Raw genomic sequence first — 23,579 nt, 5'->3', positions numbered from 1 at the left:
TGACAGGGACAGCACTGAGTCCGAACCACTGGACCACCAGGGAACTGCCAATAAACACTCTGATGATGAGAGAAAATAAAGCTTTGGTTCTTTTTAAAAAAAAAAAAAGCCCTCAATAAACTGCTATTCTGATCTCTAAATCAACCCCTAATCAGCTAAGCCGAGAATTCTGTTCTCCCGGATCTGAATCATCCTGTGTTTCTTGCAAAAACCTGAGCTGTTTGCGAGGGGACCCAGGGCAGGGCTCATGCTCTCTCCACGAGGCTCAGGGCTCTCAGGGGGCCTGGGTATCCTGAGCAATCTCACTCCAGGGCCTCATAAACTTCAAGACAGATCATACCTACTTCCTTTATACCAAACCCCCATTACACGCTAGCACATTAAGGCAGGCATGTGCCTTATAAAGAAGGCACGTGCTTTTGAGTCAGACGGACAGATAAGATCCACTTGGTCTTCTCATTTGTAAAATGGAGAAAACCGCCTTGCAGAAGTGTCACCAGGACGGAAGAGTATGAGGTCGGCAAGGCAGCCAGCACAGAGGCAGCACTAAACTCATGGCAGTTACTCCTGCTGCGCTATGTCCAGGTCAAACAGAACAAAAGCTAAATTAAACAACAGGGTAACAAGCAAGGAACACTTTATTGTACGCATGTTCTCAAAAAAACACAAAAACAGAACCCACAAACAGGAGCAAAGAACAAAGGTTTCTAGCTCTCTGGGACACGCAGGGCACCCTATTTTATAGAAACGTAGCTAGTAGTACAAGACAAAATGTACTAATCAACATTGCCCTTTGCCTCCCTAGTCAAAAAAGTCTAGAGAGAAAAACACTTTAAATTGTGTTCTAGTATAAATTTGTTGCACAATTAAACATCAACTTACTCAAAGAGTTATTGTGTAGTAAACTGCAGAAAATAGAGTAGGCGTTCAATGATCTGCTCACAATTAACAATTAAGCAATAGACACACAAATACAGCATGTATTACTTATTTGTTAAACTCACATTTATAATGAGCAGACGGTTTATCATTAATAGTAACCGGGTTTCTTACATTTTAAGGGATACCAGATCCAGGAATGAAGTAGGAAGTAATTAATGAAAACTGATTTTAGAAAATAACTCCATGAATCTGAGCCACTGTGATTTTATTCCATACTCAGGCCAGTTTCAACAGTTTAAATCTAACAAACTGAATGCTATAGGGGGAAAACAAAGTGACACCACCTTCTAAAGTATAAAGTAGTATGTTTCGTTTATGGCCTCTAGGCAGCAGGACAGAACTAAGACACAGTAAACAGATTTACAGTGTAATGAATGGTCTGCTTCCATCTAATGCTATAAGAGTATATTCCTATCACTTCCACTAATAAAGAGCAATTTTAAAACACGTTTAGAAGGAATTGGCAAGTCTTGATCACGAACCTTTTGTTGTTGTTTTTCAGTCACTAGGTTGTGTCCCACTCTGCAACCCCACGCATACTAGATCTAAACAAAAGGATCTTCTCTTAACATTCTGTTCTTCATGATCCCCAAGAGGGACTCTGCAGGAGTATTCAGGAATGGAAAAACTGGTAAACCATTATTTGAAGAACTATATATTGTAAATGACACGTTTAAGAGTAATGCAGTCAAAATAAGGCAATAACCAGAAGTCTATACTCTCTGCGCCCAATCACTAAAATTTTTACCCACTTCTATAAAAAATATTACCCCATTTACTACCTTGCGTGTGACAGAGACAAGACAAGCCTACCATATGTATGTTTAAAACAAAAAATGGCAGTAAGCTCTGGTGGAAAGAAAATATATTGAAACTTTCTCCTTTCCTTTTCCAGATACCTGGCTCCAATTCTTTCTGACACAGACCTCTCCCTCTTGATTTATGTTAGCTTCACCCCTAAGGAGGCGCTGGATCAGCCTTACACTCTCTATGAAACATTAGGTTTTTCATTAGGAATCTGTTAAAATTAAAAGTCAAAAAGCTATGGCATATCCTTGACAGCTACGGAACTGCTCAGGCCACCACAGACATCATAAAGTCACATTTTACAGAGGCTGAAGGAAAGCAAAACCGTTGTGTAGCATTCTCCAGCATGGCAAGGAGTAGTTCATATTCTCTTTTCCTTTCAGGACTTCCGAGAATCCCCAGCATAGCACCTGTGTATGTATGAGCTGAACCAGTAATTGAACTAAGCTGACATTCAACACTACTGTTCAAGTTACCACCACTCAATTTTTCTCCTGGATTATGTCAGCAACACACATTCTGCAAAGGGCCTAAGGCAAGTTTTGAAAGAAAACATCTTTTTCAGGTGATATAACACAAAAATTACAAGGAACAACAAAACCCTTCAGTCTTATTTCTGAAGGCAAGTCAATGTCTACTGCAGATCATTCTAGAACATGATGACCTGACCTCCTTTCCTAATCTGTGCCACTGGCCATTAAGACATCTTAATTGCCTGTCTTAAACTGTTATTAAAAACACATTTTCATTAACAACTGTTATTTAAAACTGTTTAGTCCCTTAGTTATGTCACACAGAATGATGCTGTCTTGGTTTGATCCCCTAAAAGCAATGCAGTAGTATTTTTCTATATCCATTAGTAAGACTTAACAAAAATACTGCTGCTATCTATCTTAAAATCTATCCTTAAAATAGTCCTAAAGTAACAAGACACATGATCTACCGTCGAAGTGAAGTCGCTCAGTCGTGTCCGACTCTGCGACCCCATGGACTGTAGCCTACCAGGATCCTCAGTCCATGGGATTTTCCAGGCAAGAATACTGGAGTGGGTTGCCATTTCCTTCTCCAGGGGATCTTCCCGACCCAGGGATCAAACCCGGGTCTCCCACATTGTCAGTAGGCAGACGCTTTACTGTCTGAGCTACCAGGGAAGCCCAGTCTGCCATTAAAAACAAATAAATATTTGAATATTAAAAGACAGGCTCCCCATTTCCTACCTCTTCCCCAATCCTGGTACTAAGTGGCCAAAAACTTTTAAATTAAAATGCCACGTGATAGCAAGAGATTTTGCTAACTGTTCTGGGAGTAACTTACAAGTTGGGAATACCTGTGCAGGACATTGCTAATAGTCACTGCTCTGGGTTACCGATTTCTTCCTATGAAGTAAGTTGTAATTAAAAGTCAACCTAGTTTAAAAAGCTTTGGAGTTCTCTTCTGAGGTGTCTACTGAAGTGTCACGGTATTTACAGGGGCTCATCCTGGGCTGCAAATAGACTGTGTCTTTCAGGAGAACTGGGCTGTTCCACGGAGCGGGCTGCTCGTTTCCCATCCCAGTCACGCTGGTAGCTGGGTTTGCCATTAGTCATCCCTAGTTGCAATGAGGAAAAAGTCAAGCGGCTTGTGCGAGTCCCGTGTTAACAGCACCATAGAGACGTCTTGTCCTCAGAGCACATCTGGGGGACAGGGAAGGGGGTGGACTCCCGTGGTCAGTATAGACGCCATACCGCTCACGTGGTGACAACCGTAAGGGTCCGCCCACGGCACGCTGGCTGGGACGGGAAACAACTGAAGCAGACCACACAGTAAGTGTAGACATTGCCCCACCCGGAGAGGACAGGTACCCTGAAGAGGTCTGTCAGTGGCCAGGGGTGGGGAATGTTCACAGACGCCAGTGGACGAGGAGGGTCTCTGGGTTCCTAAGACCCCTGCACCGCCCCCCTCCGAGAGAGAACGCAAGTCCTCCTCCCTGGAGTCCCTGCTCTGACCGGGGAGATGCGCAGGAGCCCCCGGGTGCCTGGCAAGTCTGGGGGGAGGGGAGTGTGTTTGCACTTGGAATTGCTTGAAGAAACTTCTAGGCTTTAACTCTTTTGTTCAGTGTTTTTCTTCTGAAACTCTCGTGTGCTAAATTACCGTCTCGGCACACGTCAGCTCACCGCTTGCAGGACGTCTCGCTGGAATAACTCCACTCCTCGGGGACCCACTACGTCGGTCCCCACGGATAGTTCCACAAATGCCCAAAAACACACGCTCACGTTTTGTTCTTTATAAAAATGCTGATTTGTTTTTTAGTGGCTGGCTGTCCATCCACGTGACAGGGACTGTGGAGCTAGAGGGAAGCGTCGTGTGTGGGGGAAGGCGGCCGCCGCGAAGACTCAGACCCCGCCGGCCCCGCATCAGTGTGGAGAGAAGCCGGTGGCCAGACTGCAGCCCACCACAGGCGTCATGTCCCAAATCTGCAAGAGAAGGAGGGGGAGGACCTGGAGAGGCGGCGCCGGCCACGTGGTCCCCGGGAGGACAGACAGCTGGGACACTGGCCAGCGGGTCAAGACACACAACTCATCCTCTTCTTTCCCTGTAAAACCTTCTGGAGGTTTACACAGTGACAAGACAATGTGGTTGGCTAAAACATAAAAAAATGCTTATAAGCAGTATTTCTCTCAACACCTGCAAATTACATCATAATAATGTTTCACTACAATTTACTTTTATTTTGACTAAAAAGCCCAGTGGGGAAAAGCCCACTTCTTAAATTGTGACAGTTTTACAGGGATTCTCAGGTGGCTCAGTGGTAAAAGAATCGACCTGCCAAAGCAGGAGCCACAGGAGACATGGGCTCAATCCCTGGCTTGGGAAGATCCCTTGGAGGGGGAAATGGCACCCCACTCCAGTATTCCTGCTGGGATAATTCCATAGACAGAGGAGCCTGGCGGGCTACAGTCCACGGGGTCGCAAACCGTTCGAGACAGCTGAGCGACTGAGCACATACGTATGCACGGCAGTTTTGTAACTCAAGAGTGGTACTGAGGATAAAGTGCTCACACTCAGCTTGTGTTAGTCACTCAGGGATTTAACACAGGGAAGTATGGTTATTTCTTATAAATGGGGAGTATTCTACCCAGGATAAAGGACCATTAGCCAAGGAAGGAGCCACCAGACAAAGAGGTCAGCTAAGGCCAGGCAGTGGGAGGGAAGACCCTGGGGCCGGCTCAGGGCAGATAGTGAAGAGGGGTGGCAGGCCCTCACCAGCTTACTTGGAGAGACTGAGACAGCGGAGGGAGACGCCACTGGACTGAGCTGCCAGGAAGGGCATGCAAACTCACAAACATGCAATTTGTTAGCCAGGGCTTTCACTTGGCCATGGGGAGTTCATCCAAGGGAAGGCGAGCTTGTCCATCAGAACTGCCTTACACACTCACAGCGTGTCGGTGGAGCAGTCTGCACGGAGGTGCTAATTGGGACAATTAGGCAGCTTACCTTCACCACGCGGTCGGTCCCGCAGGTTACCATCAGGCCCCTAGCGACGTCCATGGACATGTGGGAGATGTTATGTTTTCCTTCGTGGAAGGTTGCTAGAGATGTCCGACTGACAGAGAGAAGAGAGGCCCTTTAGACTCATCTGACGGTTTCTGGAGCTGAGGGAGGAGTCCTCTTAGCAACATAAAGGAAATATTTACAGTAACAGTGTCAAAACTTGCTCCCCGAAATGTGGCTACGGTTTTGAAAACCAAGTATAATTAAAGGATGACACAAAGCCTAAGTTGCAGGACTGGTTTTCGGGGTTTTTTTGGTCTTTCTTTGTTTCTGGTCTTTGTTTTTGGTTGTGCCGTACGACCTCAGGGATCTCAGTTATTCAACCAGGGACTGAACTTGCACCCTCAGTGGTGAGAGCAGAGGTCTAACCAATGGACCCCCAGGGGATTCCCACAAGCAGTTTTATAAAGGATTTTCTAAAATTCCCAAAATATTTGATTTTTTTTAGTGGACAGGCTGGTACATTCCTAGACATCAGAACGAGAACCTTTAACAGAGAAGAGGAACTACTCTGCACGAGATCACAGGCTGCAGGCTCCCCGCGAATCCAGGTGGGAGAGGCAATGCCATCCCTGGGTACTGACCCTCACTCTGCTCCAAAGCCCGCACCCTGGCCCCATCACCAGCTCGCTGACCACTCCAGCCTTCCTACTTGGGCATCCACCAAGGTGTGCCCGGCTACTGCTTTCCAAGATGATTCAAAAAGGAGCACAAGTGGAGAAGGAAATGGCACCCCACTCCAGTATTCTAGACTAGAATATCCCATGGACAGAGGAGACTGGAGGGCTATGGTCCATGGGGTCACAAAGAGGTGGACACAACTTAGCAACTTAGCACGCATAGCTGAAATTAACACACCAAAATAACTCAACTGCATTTCAATAAAATATTTCTTAAAAAAAGGAGCAAGAGAAAATGCTGGTCCTGCCTTCATGGATCTGTCTGATTCAGGACTGAATGGGGGACAGATGTGTCTTGTACACAGTTATCTAAGCACAGATCGCTAGGTCAGACTTCATGCAGGAGAGAAGGTGGGTCTCCAGGGTTTTCCCACTAATAAAACGCTCCTGAGTGTGAGCACAGGTCAAAGCTGGGATGCCTCTGAAGAGTGCCCGCTCAGCCACCCAGCAGTAGGCACACAGCCTTGACCCTCACAGCACTCCGAGTGGCTCGGGGGCTCAGACACGGCCACTCACGGCCTGAACAGTCTGACCAGCATCATTCCTCAAAGTGTTTGGGAGAAACCTGTCCTGAGTCACAAATCCAGGGCAGAATCCTGTCCTTAGAAACTGTTTACGAGAGATAAAAGATCAATACAGTTGATCCTTGAACAACACAGATTCAAACTGCACCGATCCACTTATATCCGGATTTTTTTTACTAGTCAATATAACAGTGCTAAATGATCTGCAGACCCGTGGATAGGAGGGTCTAAGGTATACCCAGCTACACCCAACTTTAAGTTGTACCCAGATTTTCCACTGCATGGAGGACAGGACCTTAACCGTTGTGTACAGGCTGACTGTGTACCCGTGTCATTTCCCGGGCTCTCCTGCTGCAGATGTACACACATAAGACAGAGACAGGCACTCACTCCTCGTCCTTGATGGAGTCGTAGCAGGAATCGCAGACTCGGACCTGGAACTCGAAGCCCATAACGGGGTAGCTGGAGCGCTTGCTGCTGCACTTGCCACAGACAGCCTGCCCGCACTTCCGGCAGTGATGCTTCCGGAAGGAAGGAGGGAAAGGGGGCGTTAACCTCCTGTTTTAAGGTACGTGGTTTCCCTTTGGAGTAGGGGAATGGGATTGGGGGATGATATGCCCTGAATGATACTGTGAAGTCACTTCAGTCGTGTCTAACTCTTTGTGACCCCATGGACTGTAGGCCGCCAGGCTCCTCTCTCCATAGGATTCTCCAGGCAAGATACTGGAGTAGGTTGCCATTCCCTTCTCCAGTTCTTGAATTATAATCACCCTTAATTCAATCTATCAATTAACATGCCAAAGGCAGACGATTTCAACACTTTCAAGGATTTCCAAATATCCTTGCTTTGTTATTGGTCAAATACTGACTTTTATTCATTTATACTTTCAGCCTAGATGACAACAAACAACGTTAAAAACAAGTTCAAGCTCATTTAGGAACCCAAATGGCTAGACTTCGGGAAGGAAAAACTGATTCTTATTAACAAAAAAAAGTTTGGAAGTAAAGTTTTAAATGTAATTTGCCCTCATTAAGAAACAAATATCCATTATCATGTTTTGCTATTTCTTTTACTCTTTCAAATTATGATTCTGTAAATGAGCTTCAAGAACATTGCAAAATAGTCCAGCTATTATCACTACTTTTATATATATATATATATATATATTTTTAAACCACTAAAATTTTGTGACCCATACCTTCCCATGCTCTTCTATTAGCTGTTAACTCATAAGATTAAAATTATTTCTCCATGTTTCCTTTGAAATAGGGACTACTTCACCCACCAGTTACTACCAGCCATATGTTGTGAGAACAAGGCTAAAGACAGAATATTGCTGCAATTTCTGAGCATTAGAATGTTATGAGTGATAAAATAATTCCTACACTGGAAGTCTTATATCTGATCTTGCTGTAGAGTAGCTTCATAAGTAAAAGTTTATTGACACACACAAACTTTCCACCAATTCCTTAGAGAGGGTACAACCCATAAGAAAAGCATTTAACATTGGCATTCCCTTTTTACTTGCCTGCACAAATTCACATTCAATCTGAGTGAGTGGCTACCTTCAAGGCTGCTGTAAAACTATGCTTTTTGTAGAACTTTAGTATTACATGAATAACTAATGGTAAGAGCTTCCTTAAACTCTATAGGCTATCTGGAACATGTTTCTTCAATTAATTTACAGAATTAAAAAACAGTACATACTTGAAACATGCTAAACAGAATTGCTCCAAGTACACTCACATGGAACAATCTAAAATTCTTACTGTCAGAGTATTCCAGTGAGGGCTAATCTGTTACATTTTATCTGTTCATGGAAGTTTAAGGCTTAGAGGCCGAGTTCATTCTGACTTTGTGCTGGGCTGGTACAAACACTGAGTTTAGCAAGTAATGGCTTGTAAATCCATGGCTGATTCACGTCAATGTATGACAAAAACCACTACAATATTGTAAAGTAATTAGCCTCCAACTGATAAAAATAAATGAAAAAAAGAAAAAACAAACAAACAAGTAATGGCCCTAAACTCAGAGCTCTTTCATCCATTTACAAATAGGCTCTGAGGGTTTTCTGGACATCCCTGATTTCCCAGTGCAGGATGAGCGACAGCACACTTTGGGAACGTTAAGTCTCACCATTTACCCCAGCAAAGAGCTACTCGTGTTTGTCACACAATGATGGTGACATCACCAATGCAGGAATTAACAGCACTCATCAGGAAAAGTGTGGTTCCAAATAAAATGTTAGACCGATCATATAAACAACAAAACACGTGACTAACACAGTGACAGCTGGATGCCAGCTACTCACCTGTCTCAACCCCAGTGTCTTCGTGTCCCACATCTGCTTAATATTCCAGAAAAAGGGCTGCTCACATTTCTGACAAGAATCACTTTCCAACCACTGAGGAGCCTGGGGGAGGAGAAAGTCAGACCCAACATCAGAGCATCTGCTTATTTATACCGAGTTTTCAGAAATTAATACAACAGTTCTAGACCTCACAGGGCTTCTCTCCCCCCCTTTTTTTTAAATTTCTCTATGCATTATAGTTGTTTCCATATTTATTCAATATTACGTTTGTGTTTTGAGTAATCTTTGCCATTTTAACAATGTTTTCAAGATTGTTTAATTTTAGATTGTTCAACCTATAGACAGGAGGGAGGAATTCAATCTGCATTATGAACTCTTAAGAGTTGTCCTTGCATATTTGACCTCCATCACTTGGCATCATATACATGCAATAAAAATAGAAAATACTCTAAAATTATACCAAAGATCATGAAGTTAGGAATAATCTTTTTTTGATTGTGAAAGTTAATACTCAAGAAAAATTTATCTGATAAGACAATGATGGGAGAACCAGAGAAAACAAACTACACTGACTGACCCTTAAGAAATCTTCAGTGAAGATGGTCAGTTTCATAGATTCGAGAGGGTGGTTTAAAAAGTGAGTATCCCTAATTCTTTGTTTCCTATTGCATCAAAACCTTTGGCTTTCCTATTTCTTATTTTAGGTATGGCACTAGAAGTATTTCTACATAAGCCAGCCATTACAAAAGTCTTCCTGGAGTGGGGGTGGAGAAGGCACCCACAAACAGAATGAAGCAGTCTAAGACAGAAGAGCCTTCTGTAAATGACTGGGGCAATGCTGAAGGTGGGAAGGGAGGACAGAAAGAGCGAAGAGGAAATACATCCCCACGTGACAAGGTTACTACCCGATGTAGAACTGCTCGTTTCTGTGATCAGGGAAGAGAGAAGGGGGGTTGAGAACCCTGCCTGTGAACAACGTCCCTCAGGGAAAACCCGAGACACAGTGGGGCCTGCTGACAACACCCCAGGAACGTTAAATTGCAGTGGAAGGAAAGCAGGGCTGCTGGCTAGTCTTAGCTTGTGACACAGGCCAGTGTAACTCCTGCAACACCACCCATGGCAGCGATACTCAAGTATGAGCACACAGTGGGTGAGGCTGTGAGCATTAAATGTGTCAATATTCGCAGGGCTTTGCACAGTGCCTGGTTACACAGCAAGTGCCACATAAGCCCACCAGCGTGCCAAGGGGTTTGTTTTGCTTCATTCTCAACAACCCTAGGAGATGCAGAGCAACATTCTCTCAGTTTTACAGGTAAAGAAACTGTGGCTCAGAGACTGAAGTGACTGTCCATGGTTGGTCAATGGGTGGAGCCCCCAGGAGATGCAGGACTCCAGCCCACATCTTTGCACTTGTCCACTGCTCTCTACACAGCCTCTGGACACGGTCCTCTTTACTTCAACAGGGTCTCCAAACATGTTTCTGGAGTATGACAACCAATGGGACTGAATTCCTGCCCTCAGGGAGCATAATTCTGTCTAAGGGTTAGGGAAGAATATCATTTTGCTGAGCTGGATGGGACAGGGACACACGGAAAGAAAAAATATGCTTAAAATAATCAGATAACGGACAAAAAAACAAACTCAGAAATAAATAGACTTTTTGGAACATATTTTAATATAAGAAATAACCATAATTCTTTTAATAGGATTAAGTGTTATGGTGTAAGCTCTCATGAACCATTCTACTGAATGCTCATTCTCTAAGGAGAAAAAGCTTTCTTTTGTGCTGAGAAGAGCAAAAGAGAACATTATTCAAGTATTCTCACTATTGCATTCTCTTTTCTAAATCTTGTTCCATCTGCCTAGCCTGGACAAAGATGATATAATAAGAACCGCAGGGCACTGATAATCTGTTTTGCACTAATGTATAAAATACTTCTCATTCTGTAATCAACTAGCTCCAAATACAATCTTCTCCATGTGGATTTATTATGGCTACTTGCTCATTTATGTCTCTTGCCTCCTTCCAAAAAGGAGTCTGTTTGATTACAATCTGGCAGAGACTGTCTGCTTCCAACCTGCCTGTGTGGTGGCCGACAGCCACAGTGGGTTGGAAACGCCCCAGTCAGTGTTTCCAGGTGACTCAGAAAGAAATTCCCAGCAAGGACTGTGGGGCTAGAGAATCTGGGGTTAATCTTCCTAGCCGGTGCCTAAGGAAGTCCTACAAATTGTAGAAAACCCTAAAGCAAGGTCAGAATCTCATATACCAGAGGCTGCTTACTTTTGCACTTATATTTACTCAGTTGGTAAAAACAAAACAACAACCAAACCAAAAAATCCTACTAAAAATATTGCATCATTTTGACATAATTTTCTTTCCCACCAACACTGCCAACCACTGAGACAGTGTTACCAGCCAGTGTGCACATGATTTGGGATAATTGTCCGTAAGTGATTCGGAGGAAAAGAGTGCACTCCACCCCCATCCCGCAGGAAGCACCTTGAATGAGTGGCCCCCCCAAAAGAAGATGGGACTCTTTCCCTAGAGAAAGAAAGATAACCTCACACTCACATAACCTTGGAGGTAGGAACCCTGCTCCTACTTTCCACTTCTAAAAGGACTTAGCAAGGATGAGAACAGCGGATTGATCCAAGTAACTAAACCCTTACAAGAGGGTTTAGCTAGTAGCATCAGGCCCAGATGGTCTCCTCCCCCCTGATTCACGGAACACATCCTCTCCCCATCCTCCCTGAGTTTCCTGCTCTCTCAGAATTAGACTGAAGAGCAACAAGTCTAGGAAACAGCCTGGCGTACTGCAGTGCATGGGGTTGCAAAGAGTCGGACACGACTGAGTGACTGAACTGAACTGAGGAAACAGCGTGGTACACTAGCCGCTGATGTTGCATGAAGCTAGAAGATGACAAATACATAACCCAGTTCAGATAAACCGTTGCAAAGGCAGCATTACACATTCTGTAATTCTGAGTCAATTTTACATATGTTTAATAACAAGTTATTCTAAGCCTTGCCAAAAAGCTTTCTAGAAAATTCAAACAGAGAAATTAACCAGCAGACATGTCATCAAGATTTCCTCTATTTGACTTGTCTTACAAGATCAGTAAAAAACTAGCCATCAGGACTTCTCCAGATTACAAACGAAATTTTATTATTTATAGAGTAATCTATTTCCTTCACGGGATTATAAGTTTCTGGCAGCCAAGAATCTTTATGTATAGAGCACAGTAATTATAAAGTCTGAAAGTGTAATGTCTGTAAAGTAATGTCACTGGGTTTTTTTTTTGTCTTTTTGTTTTTTAATAGACTGAACCGCTCTGATTATGTCCCCAAGGGGATGCTAAAGATCAACTGTATTCAGGGAGAATCAGACTCGCGAGCAATCAGAGGTAACACAAAGCAGACATGGGCAGGGCTTGTGGGGAACGCTGCGTTCACACCTGGCATCCGCTGCGGTGGGCAGCAAGCTGACCTTCATGCTGTGTAAAGGACAGCACTTGGAACATATCGCCTAACATCACCGTATGTGTTGTTTTTGACTAGCTGCTCAATTGTGCAATCCCATAGACTGTAGCCCTCCAGGCTCCTCTGTCCATGGGATTTTCCAGGCAAGAATACTGAAGTGGGTTGCCACTTCCTTCTCCAGGGGATCTTCCTGACCCAGGGATCAAACCTGTGTCTCCTGCATTGGCAGGCGGATTCTTTACCACTGAGCCACCTGGGAAGCCCTGTCACAATATGTACCACAATACAATATAATTTCGAGGTATATGTGCCTAAGTTTCCAGACTTCAGGGCCACCGTTTAGGTAATCAAGAAATGCTTCTGAAGTTAAACCGTAAGTCCCTAACCCCCCTCACAAAAAAAATCTTCTTTGGAATCAACACCACTCTCTACATCGCAGGTTGTAGACGTCACTTGGAAAAGGCAGCTAATACCTATACTGGTAAAGATGAGAATGGAAATCCTGCCTGGAAATCATCTGACAACATCTATAAAAAGCCTTAAGAATGTACATACCCTTGACCCTAAGGGTCTATTTTCAGAATTTTGTCTGAAATAAATAATTGAACAATCACACAATGACAAGGTCAAAAATGTTCACTGCAGCATTATTTAAAATAGAAAAAAAAGAGATTGTTTATAGTGTCTGTCTAAATAACTGGAAGAGAGCTGAGAAGTCATCTCATTCAATTATTTCACTTGATGGAAGAAGGAATGGAGACGAGGAAATCAAGGCACTTAAACTGAGGTCTCCTGAAAAGAACACTAGAGTGACACGGACTCAGTGAGACAGAACTCATGGAAAATAAAAACAGAGAATGGGGAAATATTTTCCCAGATGAGCTATGTCCCTGGTGAGTGTCTCGGGGGTCCCATGACAGGTGTGGAGCAGCACCCTAGAGCTCCTGCCTGCAGTCCACTCCCTGGATCGGCTGGACCGTCTCTAGCATCCTCTCCATGAACTTCCCTGTGAAAATCAGCCTAAATGCCCCACGTGTGTACTGCGTGTCCCTGTGGAAACTCTTCAGTGAGTGGGGGACACAGTGACTGACACGCAGGACCTCGCTGGACAATAACCAGTAAGCACAGCGGTGAGGGGCTGGGACCGCCTGCATCTTCAGTCAAAGGGTGGAAAACCAAGAGGCGGGTTGTGGGACCTCCCCGGGTCAACCCTGCCTCGCCCTCTCTCACCTCTTCTCTGCTGACGTCCATGTTCCACACTGCAATTCCACCATCCGAGGAGCAGGAGACCAGCTGCCTCGTGAGCTGAAGGTAGCACAGCGCCTGCACCTTGTCACTGCAAACAGACAGCAGTCACTGTCTCAAACCAGGAACACACGCACCGTCTTCACGCAGGCTCCAACGTCTCCCCTCGCTGGAATCTGCATTTTATCGCTAACTATTTGGTATGGTCATCTGGATCCCTGTATATACTTTACCAGGCATTCTATAATGTATTATACAGAATAACAGTTACTATGAAATAAACGCTACTACCTTCAAATCCATCATTAAGAACTGCAGGGCAGAGAGGAGGTGGTAACCATAGTCTTCTGGACCAACCACTATCATTTCTTTCCAGGTGCACAAGATTGCTTCTGAACAAGTAGGTGTTCAGAACTTAAGAGGTGTTACCTCTTAAAGGAGGTGTAACTCCCTTACTTACATAATCCATAAGAACAAGCAATTGAAGACGATGGAGATTAATGGTGTGCACACAGGTGCGCACGCGCGCACGCACGCGCACACACACACTCTGACAGGGTAAGGGAATCTGCCCTGCTCCTGCATGCTTGTCTGCCTCCTCCTCTGGACGCCCCAGGAAACAACCTCCTGACTTGTAGATTTGTGGGGACAAGCTTTCCTCTCCTCGGCTGCTTTTCAACTTGACTCTGCTCGTGGCCAAGCAACAGACAAGCCTACCCAACGAGGAGGAACGGGTTCCTCCTCAAGACTAGATGGCAAAAACCTGAGCATTAAAACGCCATAGCTTAGGCGAAGCAGGACTGGGTCAATCCAGACATTATTCCTTAATGAAATTTGCTAATGAGACTGGCTTAAGTGTCATACGCCCACGTCTGCCTGAAGCAGACATCTCACTGGGGTGACTTCTTGACAGAGAAAGGTGGGAGAGAGCCCGATAACATGGACAGCTGAAAGGATGCGATTTGGAGACAGGGGTCTCAGAGTACTCACGCCTCTCCCCAGCTTGATCCCACTCCCCACCCTCCCCCGAGTCACGCACTGGTGGCCCTGGAGCAGGAGCGTGCGGCCCTTCCTGCCCCCGATGTCCCACATGATGACGCTGTTGTCGGACGCTCCTGAGAAGAGTAACCGTTGAACAGGGTCCCACCAGAGGCAGGCGATGCTCCCTAAGGGTGAGAGAGGGAGGTTAGCTGGAACTTTCCGCTGGCACATGCACAACTGACAACAGAAGGCTGAACCAGGACCAGCGAGTCTGGATGTAAAAATGCACCTTTGTCGTACAAAAGGGCGTCTAACACTTTATCATGAGTCACGGAGGAGACACCGCACAACCCCTACCCAAGCTACAAGATGAGGCTTTTCAGTCGTTGTACATCAGACTACTCTGAACACAAAGGTGTTTAAAAGATTTTCCTCCTCTATACCAAAAATTATAAAATAGCTGTACATGAGGGTTAGTTCAGAAAAAGCTTTTGAAGGAGGGGGGGAAAACGCTACCAGTATCTAAAGAGCAAAGGCAATGAAGGTTTCAGGGGTTTTCTAAGATAAAAGGCTGGATTATTCCAGGTCCCTGGGACTTTGTGGGTGTCCTATTCCAGGATGCCTCTGTTTAAGGAAATTAAGCGTCTTAGAGGAAAGAAAAAAAATGTGAAATTGTACCACACGATTATGACAGAGAATATAGGTAAAAATCCAAATCCTACGTTTCACATTCTGTACTGACTAAACTTACTAAATTTGATACCCTTGGGAAAAATCTTTCTTTTAACAGATTTCTCTTTCAACAGATCTCTTCATTGTTCTACTAATTTCTGTTTGCCTAGAAAAAATTAATAAACCAATTAAACCAGTCATACAAGCTAACAGTACTTTTGGTGGGTGTATAGAAAACTGGTAAAGCCATATTCAAAAGCAACCCACAAGAGACTAGTTTCTCACAGAAGCTTAACCAAAGGGAAAAAAGAAGTACTGTGCAAAACTGGCTTCAGGGATCAATTCTGCAGAAACCCTAGCCCTGTTTGATCTTATGACCCATGTTTTTCAGCTAGAGCCTAAGAGCAGACAAGCCAGCTCTTTCTACATGAACCCTGCTGAGCAGTTATCAGAACTCATTCCGTCCTGAGCAACCCAGAGAACACTTAAGAGCCTGGGATCATGAGACCATGAGTCATAAACAGAAAGTGGTTTCTGAGGGCCTGTGTTTTCCTGCCTTTAGATTTATCTACTCAAACTTACTGTCCTTCCCTCCCCCTTTTCCTCTACAAGGTCACAGACTCAGACTTATCTAAATAAATTACCTATAGAGGACATTTAAACTTGCTATACTTAAAAACACTATTTTCATACATCAATCCATCATTAATTCCTTCAACAAACCCCTAATTCTTCAATCTGAACCAGATGGTCTCAAAGCTTCTAATCTGTTATGAAATACAGTCAATTGAGCTTTAAAGCCTTTCCACGAAACCCTGCCAACTCACTATGCTACAGAAATAATAGAATTCCGCCCAGTCATTCTTTTCCCTCAGTCCCTCTGCAGTGGATGTTTCCCAAATAAAGAACAAACCAGCTCATACACGTCTTCCAACTGTACTAACTGACCTACTGCATCCTGTTCGATGTCCTAGAAAGTGACAAATTTAAAACGGTAACAACCACCTTCTTCCAAAGATCCTACCATTTATACGAAATTTTAAAAAGGTCTTCTGAAAGTAATTTAATTAAAAAAGGGAAACAGAACAGAAAGTAATGTCACACAAGTATTACAAATCTAGAAGGGATCTGAACAACATGAAACCTAACCCTATACCTTGCCTTCACTGAGTTTTCACTCTTTAAGATCTTCTGGGACTGAAGTCCCATATCTGGCCAGTCAAACTGAAACCTGACAAGATCTTAGGGAGCTAATCAATCATGAAACCACAGAGCCGAAAGCTAGATCTGGATGCCCATATTAGGTGAAAAGGGCTTCCCAGGTGACGCTAGTGGTAAAGAAACCACCTGCCAATGCAGGAGACATAAGAGACTTGGGTTCGATCCCTGCATCAAGAAAATCCCCTGGAGGAGGGCATGGCAACCCACTCCAGTCTTCTTGCCTGGAGAATCCCCATGGACAGAGGAGCCTCGAGGGCTACAGTCCATAGGGTTGCAAAGAGTCGGACACTGAAGTGACTGAGCAGGCACACATGCACACACATTAGGTGAAAAACAGCGGTGATCACACAGCCTACCTTCATGTCCTTTAAGGGTGGTAATAACTGAACAGGTGCTCTGTTCAAGTTTCAGCAGGGTGATCTGTCCAGAGTAATCGCCGACAAACGCATACTGAGTATCAAAGTCATATCTGTGGAGAAGCAGTCAAGGATGTATAAAACAATCTGTCTCCAAGTTATAAAGCAGAAAATGTACATTCTATAAAGGGTAAGCACAAACCTAAAACTATGAGAAAAGAAACACTCCACTGAAAATCATACAGCATGGAAACATCAAAGAAAAAAATGCTTTAACCGAGAATTATCAGGAAAATTAATATTCATTCATTCAACAAGCATTCACTGAGTACCTGTTATTATTTCAACTGATATCCTAGGAATTGGCAACAAAAAAGATAAAAGAGCTGACAGAGAGAGAGAGAGAGAGAGAGACATAAAAATAAGTAATCATATTATAGTAAAGTTTTAAAAGGTAAAATAATAATGAAAACAGTCAAAAAGAACTGAAGAAAAATGCTTTTTATGAAATTATCTCTGGAAATAATGTAAAACTGACAGCAAATGATGTGAACTCATCTTCTGGGGGGCCTAGATGATTCAGATTTAAGTGAAGAGGATGGTTTACTTTAAATTGCTGTGAAGAGTTTAGCCATCCAAAAGGCAGTCATTTGGGATGGTAGTAAATTTAAAATTTAAAAATACATTAACTATTGGTAACAACTTATTATTAACACTCGGTTACTCTATGGCCATAGCAGTTTGTGGCAAATCAGGTGTCTACACACAATAAGGTAATTACTGTTTTAATTTCAAAACATGGATCAAAAGGAAGACCACAGGCTGGGCCACAGTGATGTGATTCTGTCCTATTTTCTATCAATCCATACGAAAGCCTAACACATAACAGAAAAGCTTATATAGCACATGATACATCTGAGTAGTCTTCCCTTGTTTGATTCTAAAGTGTATGGTACTATTTTAAGTATCTCATGCTGTACATTCATTTGTACCGAACATTGTTATAAAGGCTCTCAATGGAAGAAAGAATTTCACTACACCAGATGTCCAACACGGAAAGAGAAAATACCATGGGGTGTTTGCCTGCGGCTGACAGCCTTGACCTTGCCAGCACTAAGATACACTCGTGATGCAAGAGCGCGTTCTACATGAAACAAATCCAACAGAGCCGCAGAATTTCAGAGTCATATAAGGATTATGAACCCTCCTCAAACACACACAAGAAAACGACAAAACTTCCTTGTAGCCCTTTTATGAATTCCAGGGTCACAAATTCTTGTATTCTCTTGCCAGGTCTGCAAATAACCCACTACTAGAAGATTCATTCCTTTCTTCCCCTCTTTACACAACAAAAAGTCTTTTCTTTCACTTCAAAAAGCAAAGGAGTGAAGGGAGGGCTCTGCATTAACGAGGTTTAGATTTTCTGAGATTTCTGTATTAAAACACCTATAGCACACCCCAGCGGAGAACAGCAATTCATTTATTACTTTTAATAAACCATTTTTAAAAGTATTTCATTTGTTTGTTTTAATGTGGACCACAAGTCCTTACTGAATATGTTACCATAGTTTTTCTGTTTTCTGTTTTGGATTTTCTGGCCAAGAGGCATGCGGGATTTTAGTTCCCCGACCGGGGATTGAACCCACACACTCCGCACTGGGAGGTCAAGTCTTAACCATCAAGTCCCAATAAACCGATTTTATACCCAAGAAAGGAGAGACAGAAATCCTTCGATTTTATGTGAAATACGTAGGAATCATTCAGCCTTTAGATCTCGATGAGCAACTTAGGATCAGATGCAGAGCTAGCTCCTGAGACCGGGAAGGATACTGCAGACACGAGGCCCAGGAAGAGAAGAAGTGCCTCCCGAGCATGTTCCCGCTGCGGGTGCACATCCAGCTGACGCACTTGTCGTGGCCAGTGCTGATCACCCACTCGGTGGCCAGGCCGAAGATGATCGCCGTCACCCGGTTCTGATGAGCTGTGGGAACAGAGAAGAAACAAACACGACCTGGGAAGCCAGTCTCAGTGGGTGGGAACTGGAGCTCCCCTTCTCCACCCTGTCAGCCTGCAGACTCACAGGCTGGACAGGCCCACCCCAGAGAGTCTGTACTCTGAACAGGCGACAGAGAATCTCTCCAACCCCCAACCCATGATCTAATGGGCAGGCTCTCCAAGGCCCTGCCCTCTGCCTCCCTGCAAGGGAGGAGACCATCAGAAGCTACAAATCGTTAAAAGGATAATGCTCAAGAGGGATTCAAATAATATCAGAGGACAGATTAAAAAAAAACAACCATCAAACAACTATCAGTGAGTTTCACGTGGAAATCAGTAGTCTTTTCTTAACAGAACAGGTTTGTTTGTTTTCTACTGTCTGTACCTTTAGTGCTTTGACTCTTCAGAGAACACTGGCATCATGAAAACGGCAACTGAGATTTTCTGAAATTAACTTTTCATCATTTCTAAGATGAAGCATTTGTAAAGTTCCACATTCCAAAGTAATAGCTGAGAATGAGGAAGGTATTCTATTACCTAACTTCTGGAATATTTGTATCTCCAGGTCAATATTAAGCCATATCAGGGCAGTGACTCTACTTTATGTGGAGCAGGGTCCTGCATACAGCTGATGTTTAATAAATGCCCAGTCTGATGAATGAAGTCAGAAGCTAGACAGAGACACATCTGACCTTACTCTCAGCTGTACAGGCTGCTTCAGAAAAACAGAGGGACTGTTTCTTATAAACTAACCAGAAAACACTACAAACCCCTGGGAATGTGGGCAAAGTCGTGAATTCATAAAACATGACAAACGGTCAACATCAAATCACATTTAAATAATTTTAAAACAGAACTATTTTGACTATCAAACTGGCAATAAGCATTTAAAAAGAGCAATGAAGACTTAATGAACAGGCACTTTCAATCACTACTCATTAACTCATTAAAATATTTACACTATTGCTGGAGTTTTGCAAAATAAATCTAGAGTATTAAAAAAAAGTTTTAATGTTTCACCCACATATTCTACTTTTAGTAATCTATCTTAAAGTAATCAGAGTTACAGGATCTGAGTCAGTAACCACCAAGGACACACACACACATATATATATGAAATTACTTTTACACATATATATATGAAATACACACAGGTATATGTAAACACACATACATATGTACATACCATCATATATTTTAGTTTGTGTTATCAAAAAATGGGAGCAGTACACACTTTCAAAAATAGAGGAATGATTAAACTAAATCTGACACATGCACCCAGTGGAACAGTATATAAAATTTCAGATGTTAATAAGCAGGAAAAGGATGTGTAAATAACTCTGAAGAGGTAGCAGCCTCTTATGTAACTGGGGTAACCAACCTTTTAAAAAGTTAATGTGAAAACCTAATTTTGATCATAAGACACGGTATTCTAGCTTGTTGTGTGTATCTACGTGTATATGTGTGCAACTGAGTGTGTGTATTATAATTACCTGGGTAGGTCTTGATAAAGTTCATTTTATTAAAGTCTTCAGAAACGTGAAATTCCTAAAAGTAAAAACATGCAATAAGAGAACAGTTATAGTTTTAAAAACAATGGGAACTTATCTTCCAAAAGAATGTAAAACCTAAAACTGGCCATCACCAGCCTTATGACTCAAGACTGGCTCCATAAGAGCAGTAGGAAATTGCTTCCTGGTCCCGTCCTTATGACACTATTTCTTTTAGAACCAGACAAGTAAAGAAAGTGCTGCTGACCACCACAGAATTTTTGTCTAATTCTTCCTCCACAAATGAGTGCTCTACACTTCCTTTCCCTCTAATTGCAAAGGAGGCATCTTGCTAACTTTGCTCTCTTGGTGTCACTAAAAGTTTCTCAGGATGATACATCCAAAGAAAAGTGATATACAAAGACCCATTACTAACAGAGTTCTCAGCACCAGTGAAAATAAGGCATTGGGTATCTGAAGCAACAGAAGGGGCACATTACATATATTTAACACACACACACACACACACACACACACACAAAGAAATGTAAAGATTGTGGTGGTTTTCCTTTTTTATCTTCCAAAGTTTTTATGGACTGTGTAATACTTTATAACTAGGAAAAAATTAAAAGTATGTGCTTCTTAATGAAAAAAATGAGCCTCAGGCATAAGACTAAGATAAAACTCTAAAGAAAATGCACTACTTAAAAATTCTATTGATCAGTGCTAAATTGGTAAGCTCTTAACTGTCTAGATAATATGGACATTATGAATTGTTGATTGGTCAGGATGAAAAAAACCCACAAAGGAATACTGATTTCTTGTCCTTCATCTTGGTTCTACAAAGTACAAAAATGTATTGGCATTTTATATATACTAATCTCTGTTGGGACTCATAACTCAGTCGGTAAAGAATCCACCCACAATGTAGGAGATTCAGGTTCAAGATCCCCTAGAGAAAGAAATGGCAACCCACTCCAGTATTCTTGCCTGGAGAATCCCATGGACAGAGGCGACTGGCAGGCTATAGTCCAAGGGGTCACAAGAGTCAGACATGACTTAGCGGCTAAACCACCACCACAATCTCTGATGGGGGGAAATCAACAGTTCGATACTAATGCTCAATTGGACTTACACGCCCCTTTCCGCCGAAGAGCTGTAAGGGTTTTATATGCCATCCTATAATGGCAGTACAGTACCCTTGAACCAGGAGCCACAAGAAGGGTCCCTAGAGAAAGAAATCCATGGCCACTGCCATTCCTGGAGATGCTATTTGAGGCCTGCACTCCTGGCCTCTTATTATGTGTATGCACATCACCATATTCCGATTAAAATCTTCAGGAGAAAAACAAGACCACTGGCATTTATTATCACACAACGGATTTACAGCAGCCCAAAACTGGTGGGCATCAACCCCCAACCATGCAGATCCCCCACCCCGCCCTCCGTTCTCGCCACCTATTGTCCAGTGAACTTCTTATGCAGAGCGCCTAGCTCCTTCCTCCCTGGCTCGTAAACACACTCAAGACTTCTTCTAATTTAAAAAGCAAAACAAGTGAACACAAAACCCTCTTAACAATGCTAAAACTTTCTTTGCCCCCCCCCACCCCATCCCAGCCAAAACCTTCCTATAGATCAGCCCACACTCGACACTCAGGCTTTCTAGCTCCTCACCCTAGTCACTCTTCAATCCGCTGCACCCCAGGGCACCAGCCCACTGCATGGCAACGGCTCTCCCTGCAACCACCAGCTGCTAATTGCCATCCCCAAGACCATGTTCCTGTCTTGATCTCATCCTCTCTCTGCCCCACCGGAAACTTACTGCCCCTCCAGGTTCCACGACCACACTGTCCTGGCTGGTCCTCCCACCCCTTGGCCCATTTCACATCACCCATGAATGGTGTCTCCCTGGTATCTTAACTGTACCACGGATCCCTCACTATCCTTTCACTCTAAACGCCCTCTCCCCACACACCCCTATGCCATCTCTTAATAAATGATAGTACCATCCACCAGACACTCAAGCCAAAAACCCAGCTGTCACCTGACTTGCTCCTCTCCCCACCGCTGCAGCCGACCTGCCATAGCTGCAGCTCAAGACATCTGCTTCTGTCCATCATCACTGCCACAACCTTCTCACCCAGACAGCGACAAGAACTGATATTTCCGCCTCGATTTTTAAAATTTTTGTGGCAATATAACTGATTTATAACATGTGTTAGTCTGCGCTGTACAACACAGATGAACAGGCACACACACATAATCCACTCTTTGTAGATTCCTTTCCATTATAGGTCACTACAGAGTATTGAGTAGAGTTCCCGGTGCTATACGGTATATTATTATTTACCTATTTTACATATAAAAGTGTGTATATTATCAATCCCAATGTCTCAATTTATTTCTCCCCTCTAGATCCCCCTCTGCTAACAACAAAATCTGTTTTCTACATCTGTGACTCTATTTCTGTCTTATAAATAGATTCATTTGTACCATGTTTTACCATGTACATGTAAATGACATCATATATTTGTCTTTCTCCATCTGGTTTACTTTGTATGATAATCACTAGGTCCATCCATGTTGCTGCAAATGGCATTATTTCATTCTTTTATGGCTGAGTAATATTCCATCTTCTTTATCCATTCATCTTTCAATGGACAGTTAGGTTGCTTCTATTGTATACAGTGCTGCAATGAACATTGGGGTATATGTATCTTTTCCAATTAGAGTTTTCTCTGGATATATGCCCGGGAGAGGATTGCTAGATCACATGGTGGTTCTACTTTTAGTTTTTTAATGAACTGCCATACTGTTTTCCATAATGGTTGTACCAATTTATATTCCCATTAACACTGTAGAAGGGTTCCCTTTTCTTCACACCCTTTTCAGCATTTATTGTTTATATATTTTTTGATGATGGCCATTGTGAGGTGATATCTCATTATAGTTTTGATATGTATTTCTCTAATAATTATTGATGCTGAGCATCTTTTCATGTGCCTCTTGGCCATCTATATGTCTTCTTTGCAGTAATATCTATTTAGATCTTCTGGCCATTTTCTGATTGGGTTTTTGGTTTTTTTTAACACAGAGTCGCACAAGTTTTCATATATTTTGAAGATTAATCCCTTGTCAGTCGCTTCATTTGCAAATTTCTCCCATTCTGTGGGCTTTTTGTTTTATGGTTTCCTTTGCTTTGAGAATCTTTTAAGTTTAATTAGGTCCCATGTGTTTATTTTTGCTTTTATTTTCTTTACTCTAGGAGGTGGATCACAAAAGATATTGAATGCAATTCATGTCAAAGAATGTTCTGCCTATGTTTTCCTCTAAGAGTTTTAT

At 43.0% G+C, this 23,579-nt stretch overlaps 1 protein-coding gene across 1 annotated transcript in view; it reads right to left on the bottom strand.

The window, feature by feature from the left end:
* Positions 1-620: 620 nt before the first annotated feature.
* The window catches only part of WDFY1 (WD repeat and FYVE domain containing 1), a 51,707-nt gene continuing 28,748 nt past the window's right edge, over positions 621-23,579 (bottom strand). Inside the window, exons 4-12 of the mRNA XM_043444783.1 lie at positions 20,241-20,295; positions 18,583-18,733; positions 16,753-16,865; positions 14,562-14,688; positions 13,508-13,613; positions 8,797-8,898; positions 6,875-7,005; positions 5,224-5,332; positions 621-4,202 (exon numbers count right to left, since the gene is read on the bottom strand). Of these exons, the coding sequence (XP_043300718.1) occupies positions 4,143-4,202; positions 5,224-5,332; positions 6,875-7,005; positions 8,797-8,898; positions 13,508-13,613; positions 14,562-14,688; positions 16,753-16,865; positions 18,583-18,733; positions 20,241-20,295 (954 nt within the window). The 3' untranslated portion in view covers positions 621-4,142. The remainder of the gene's footprint in view (positions 4,203-5,223; positions 5,333-6,874; positions 7,006-8,796; positions 8,899-13,507; positions 13,614-14,561; positions 14,689-16,752; positions 16,866-18,582; positions 18,734-20,240; positions 20,296-23,579) is intronic.

This window comes from Cervus canadensis, chromosome 24 (genome assembly GCF_019320065.1).
Source record: "Cervus canadensis isolate Bull #8, Minnesota chromosome 24, ASM1932006v1, whole genome shotgun sequence".
NCBI lineage: Eukaryota > Metazoa > Chordata > Mammalia > Artiodactyla > Cervidae > Cervus > Cervus canadensis.
The sequence above is the reverse complement of the archived record's forward strand: the minus strand, read 5'-3'. Positions and strand labels throughout refer to the sequence as shown.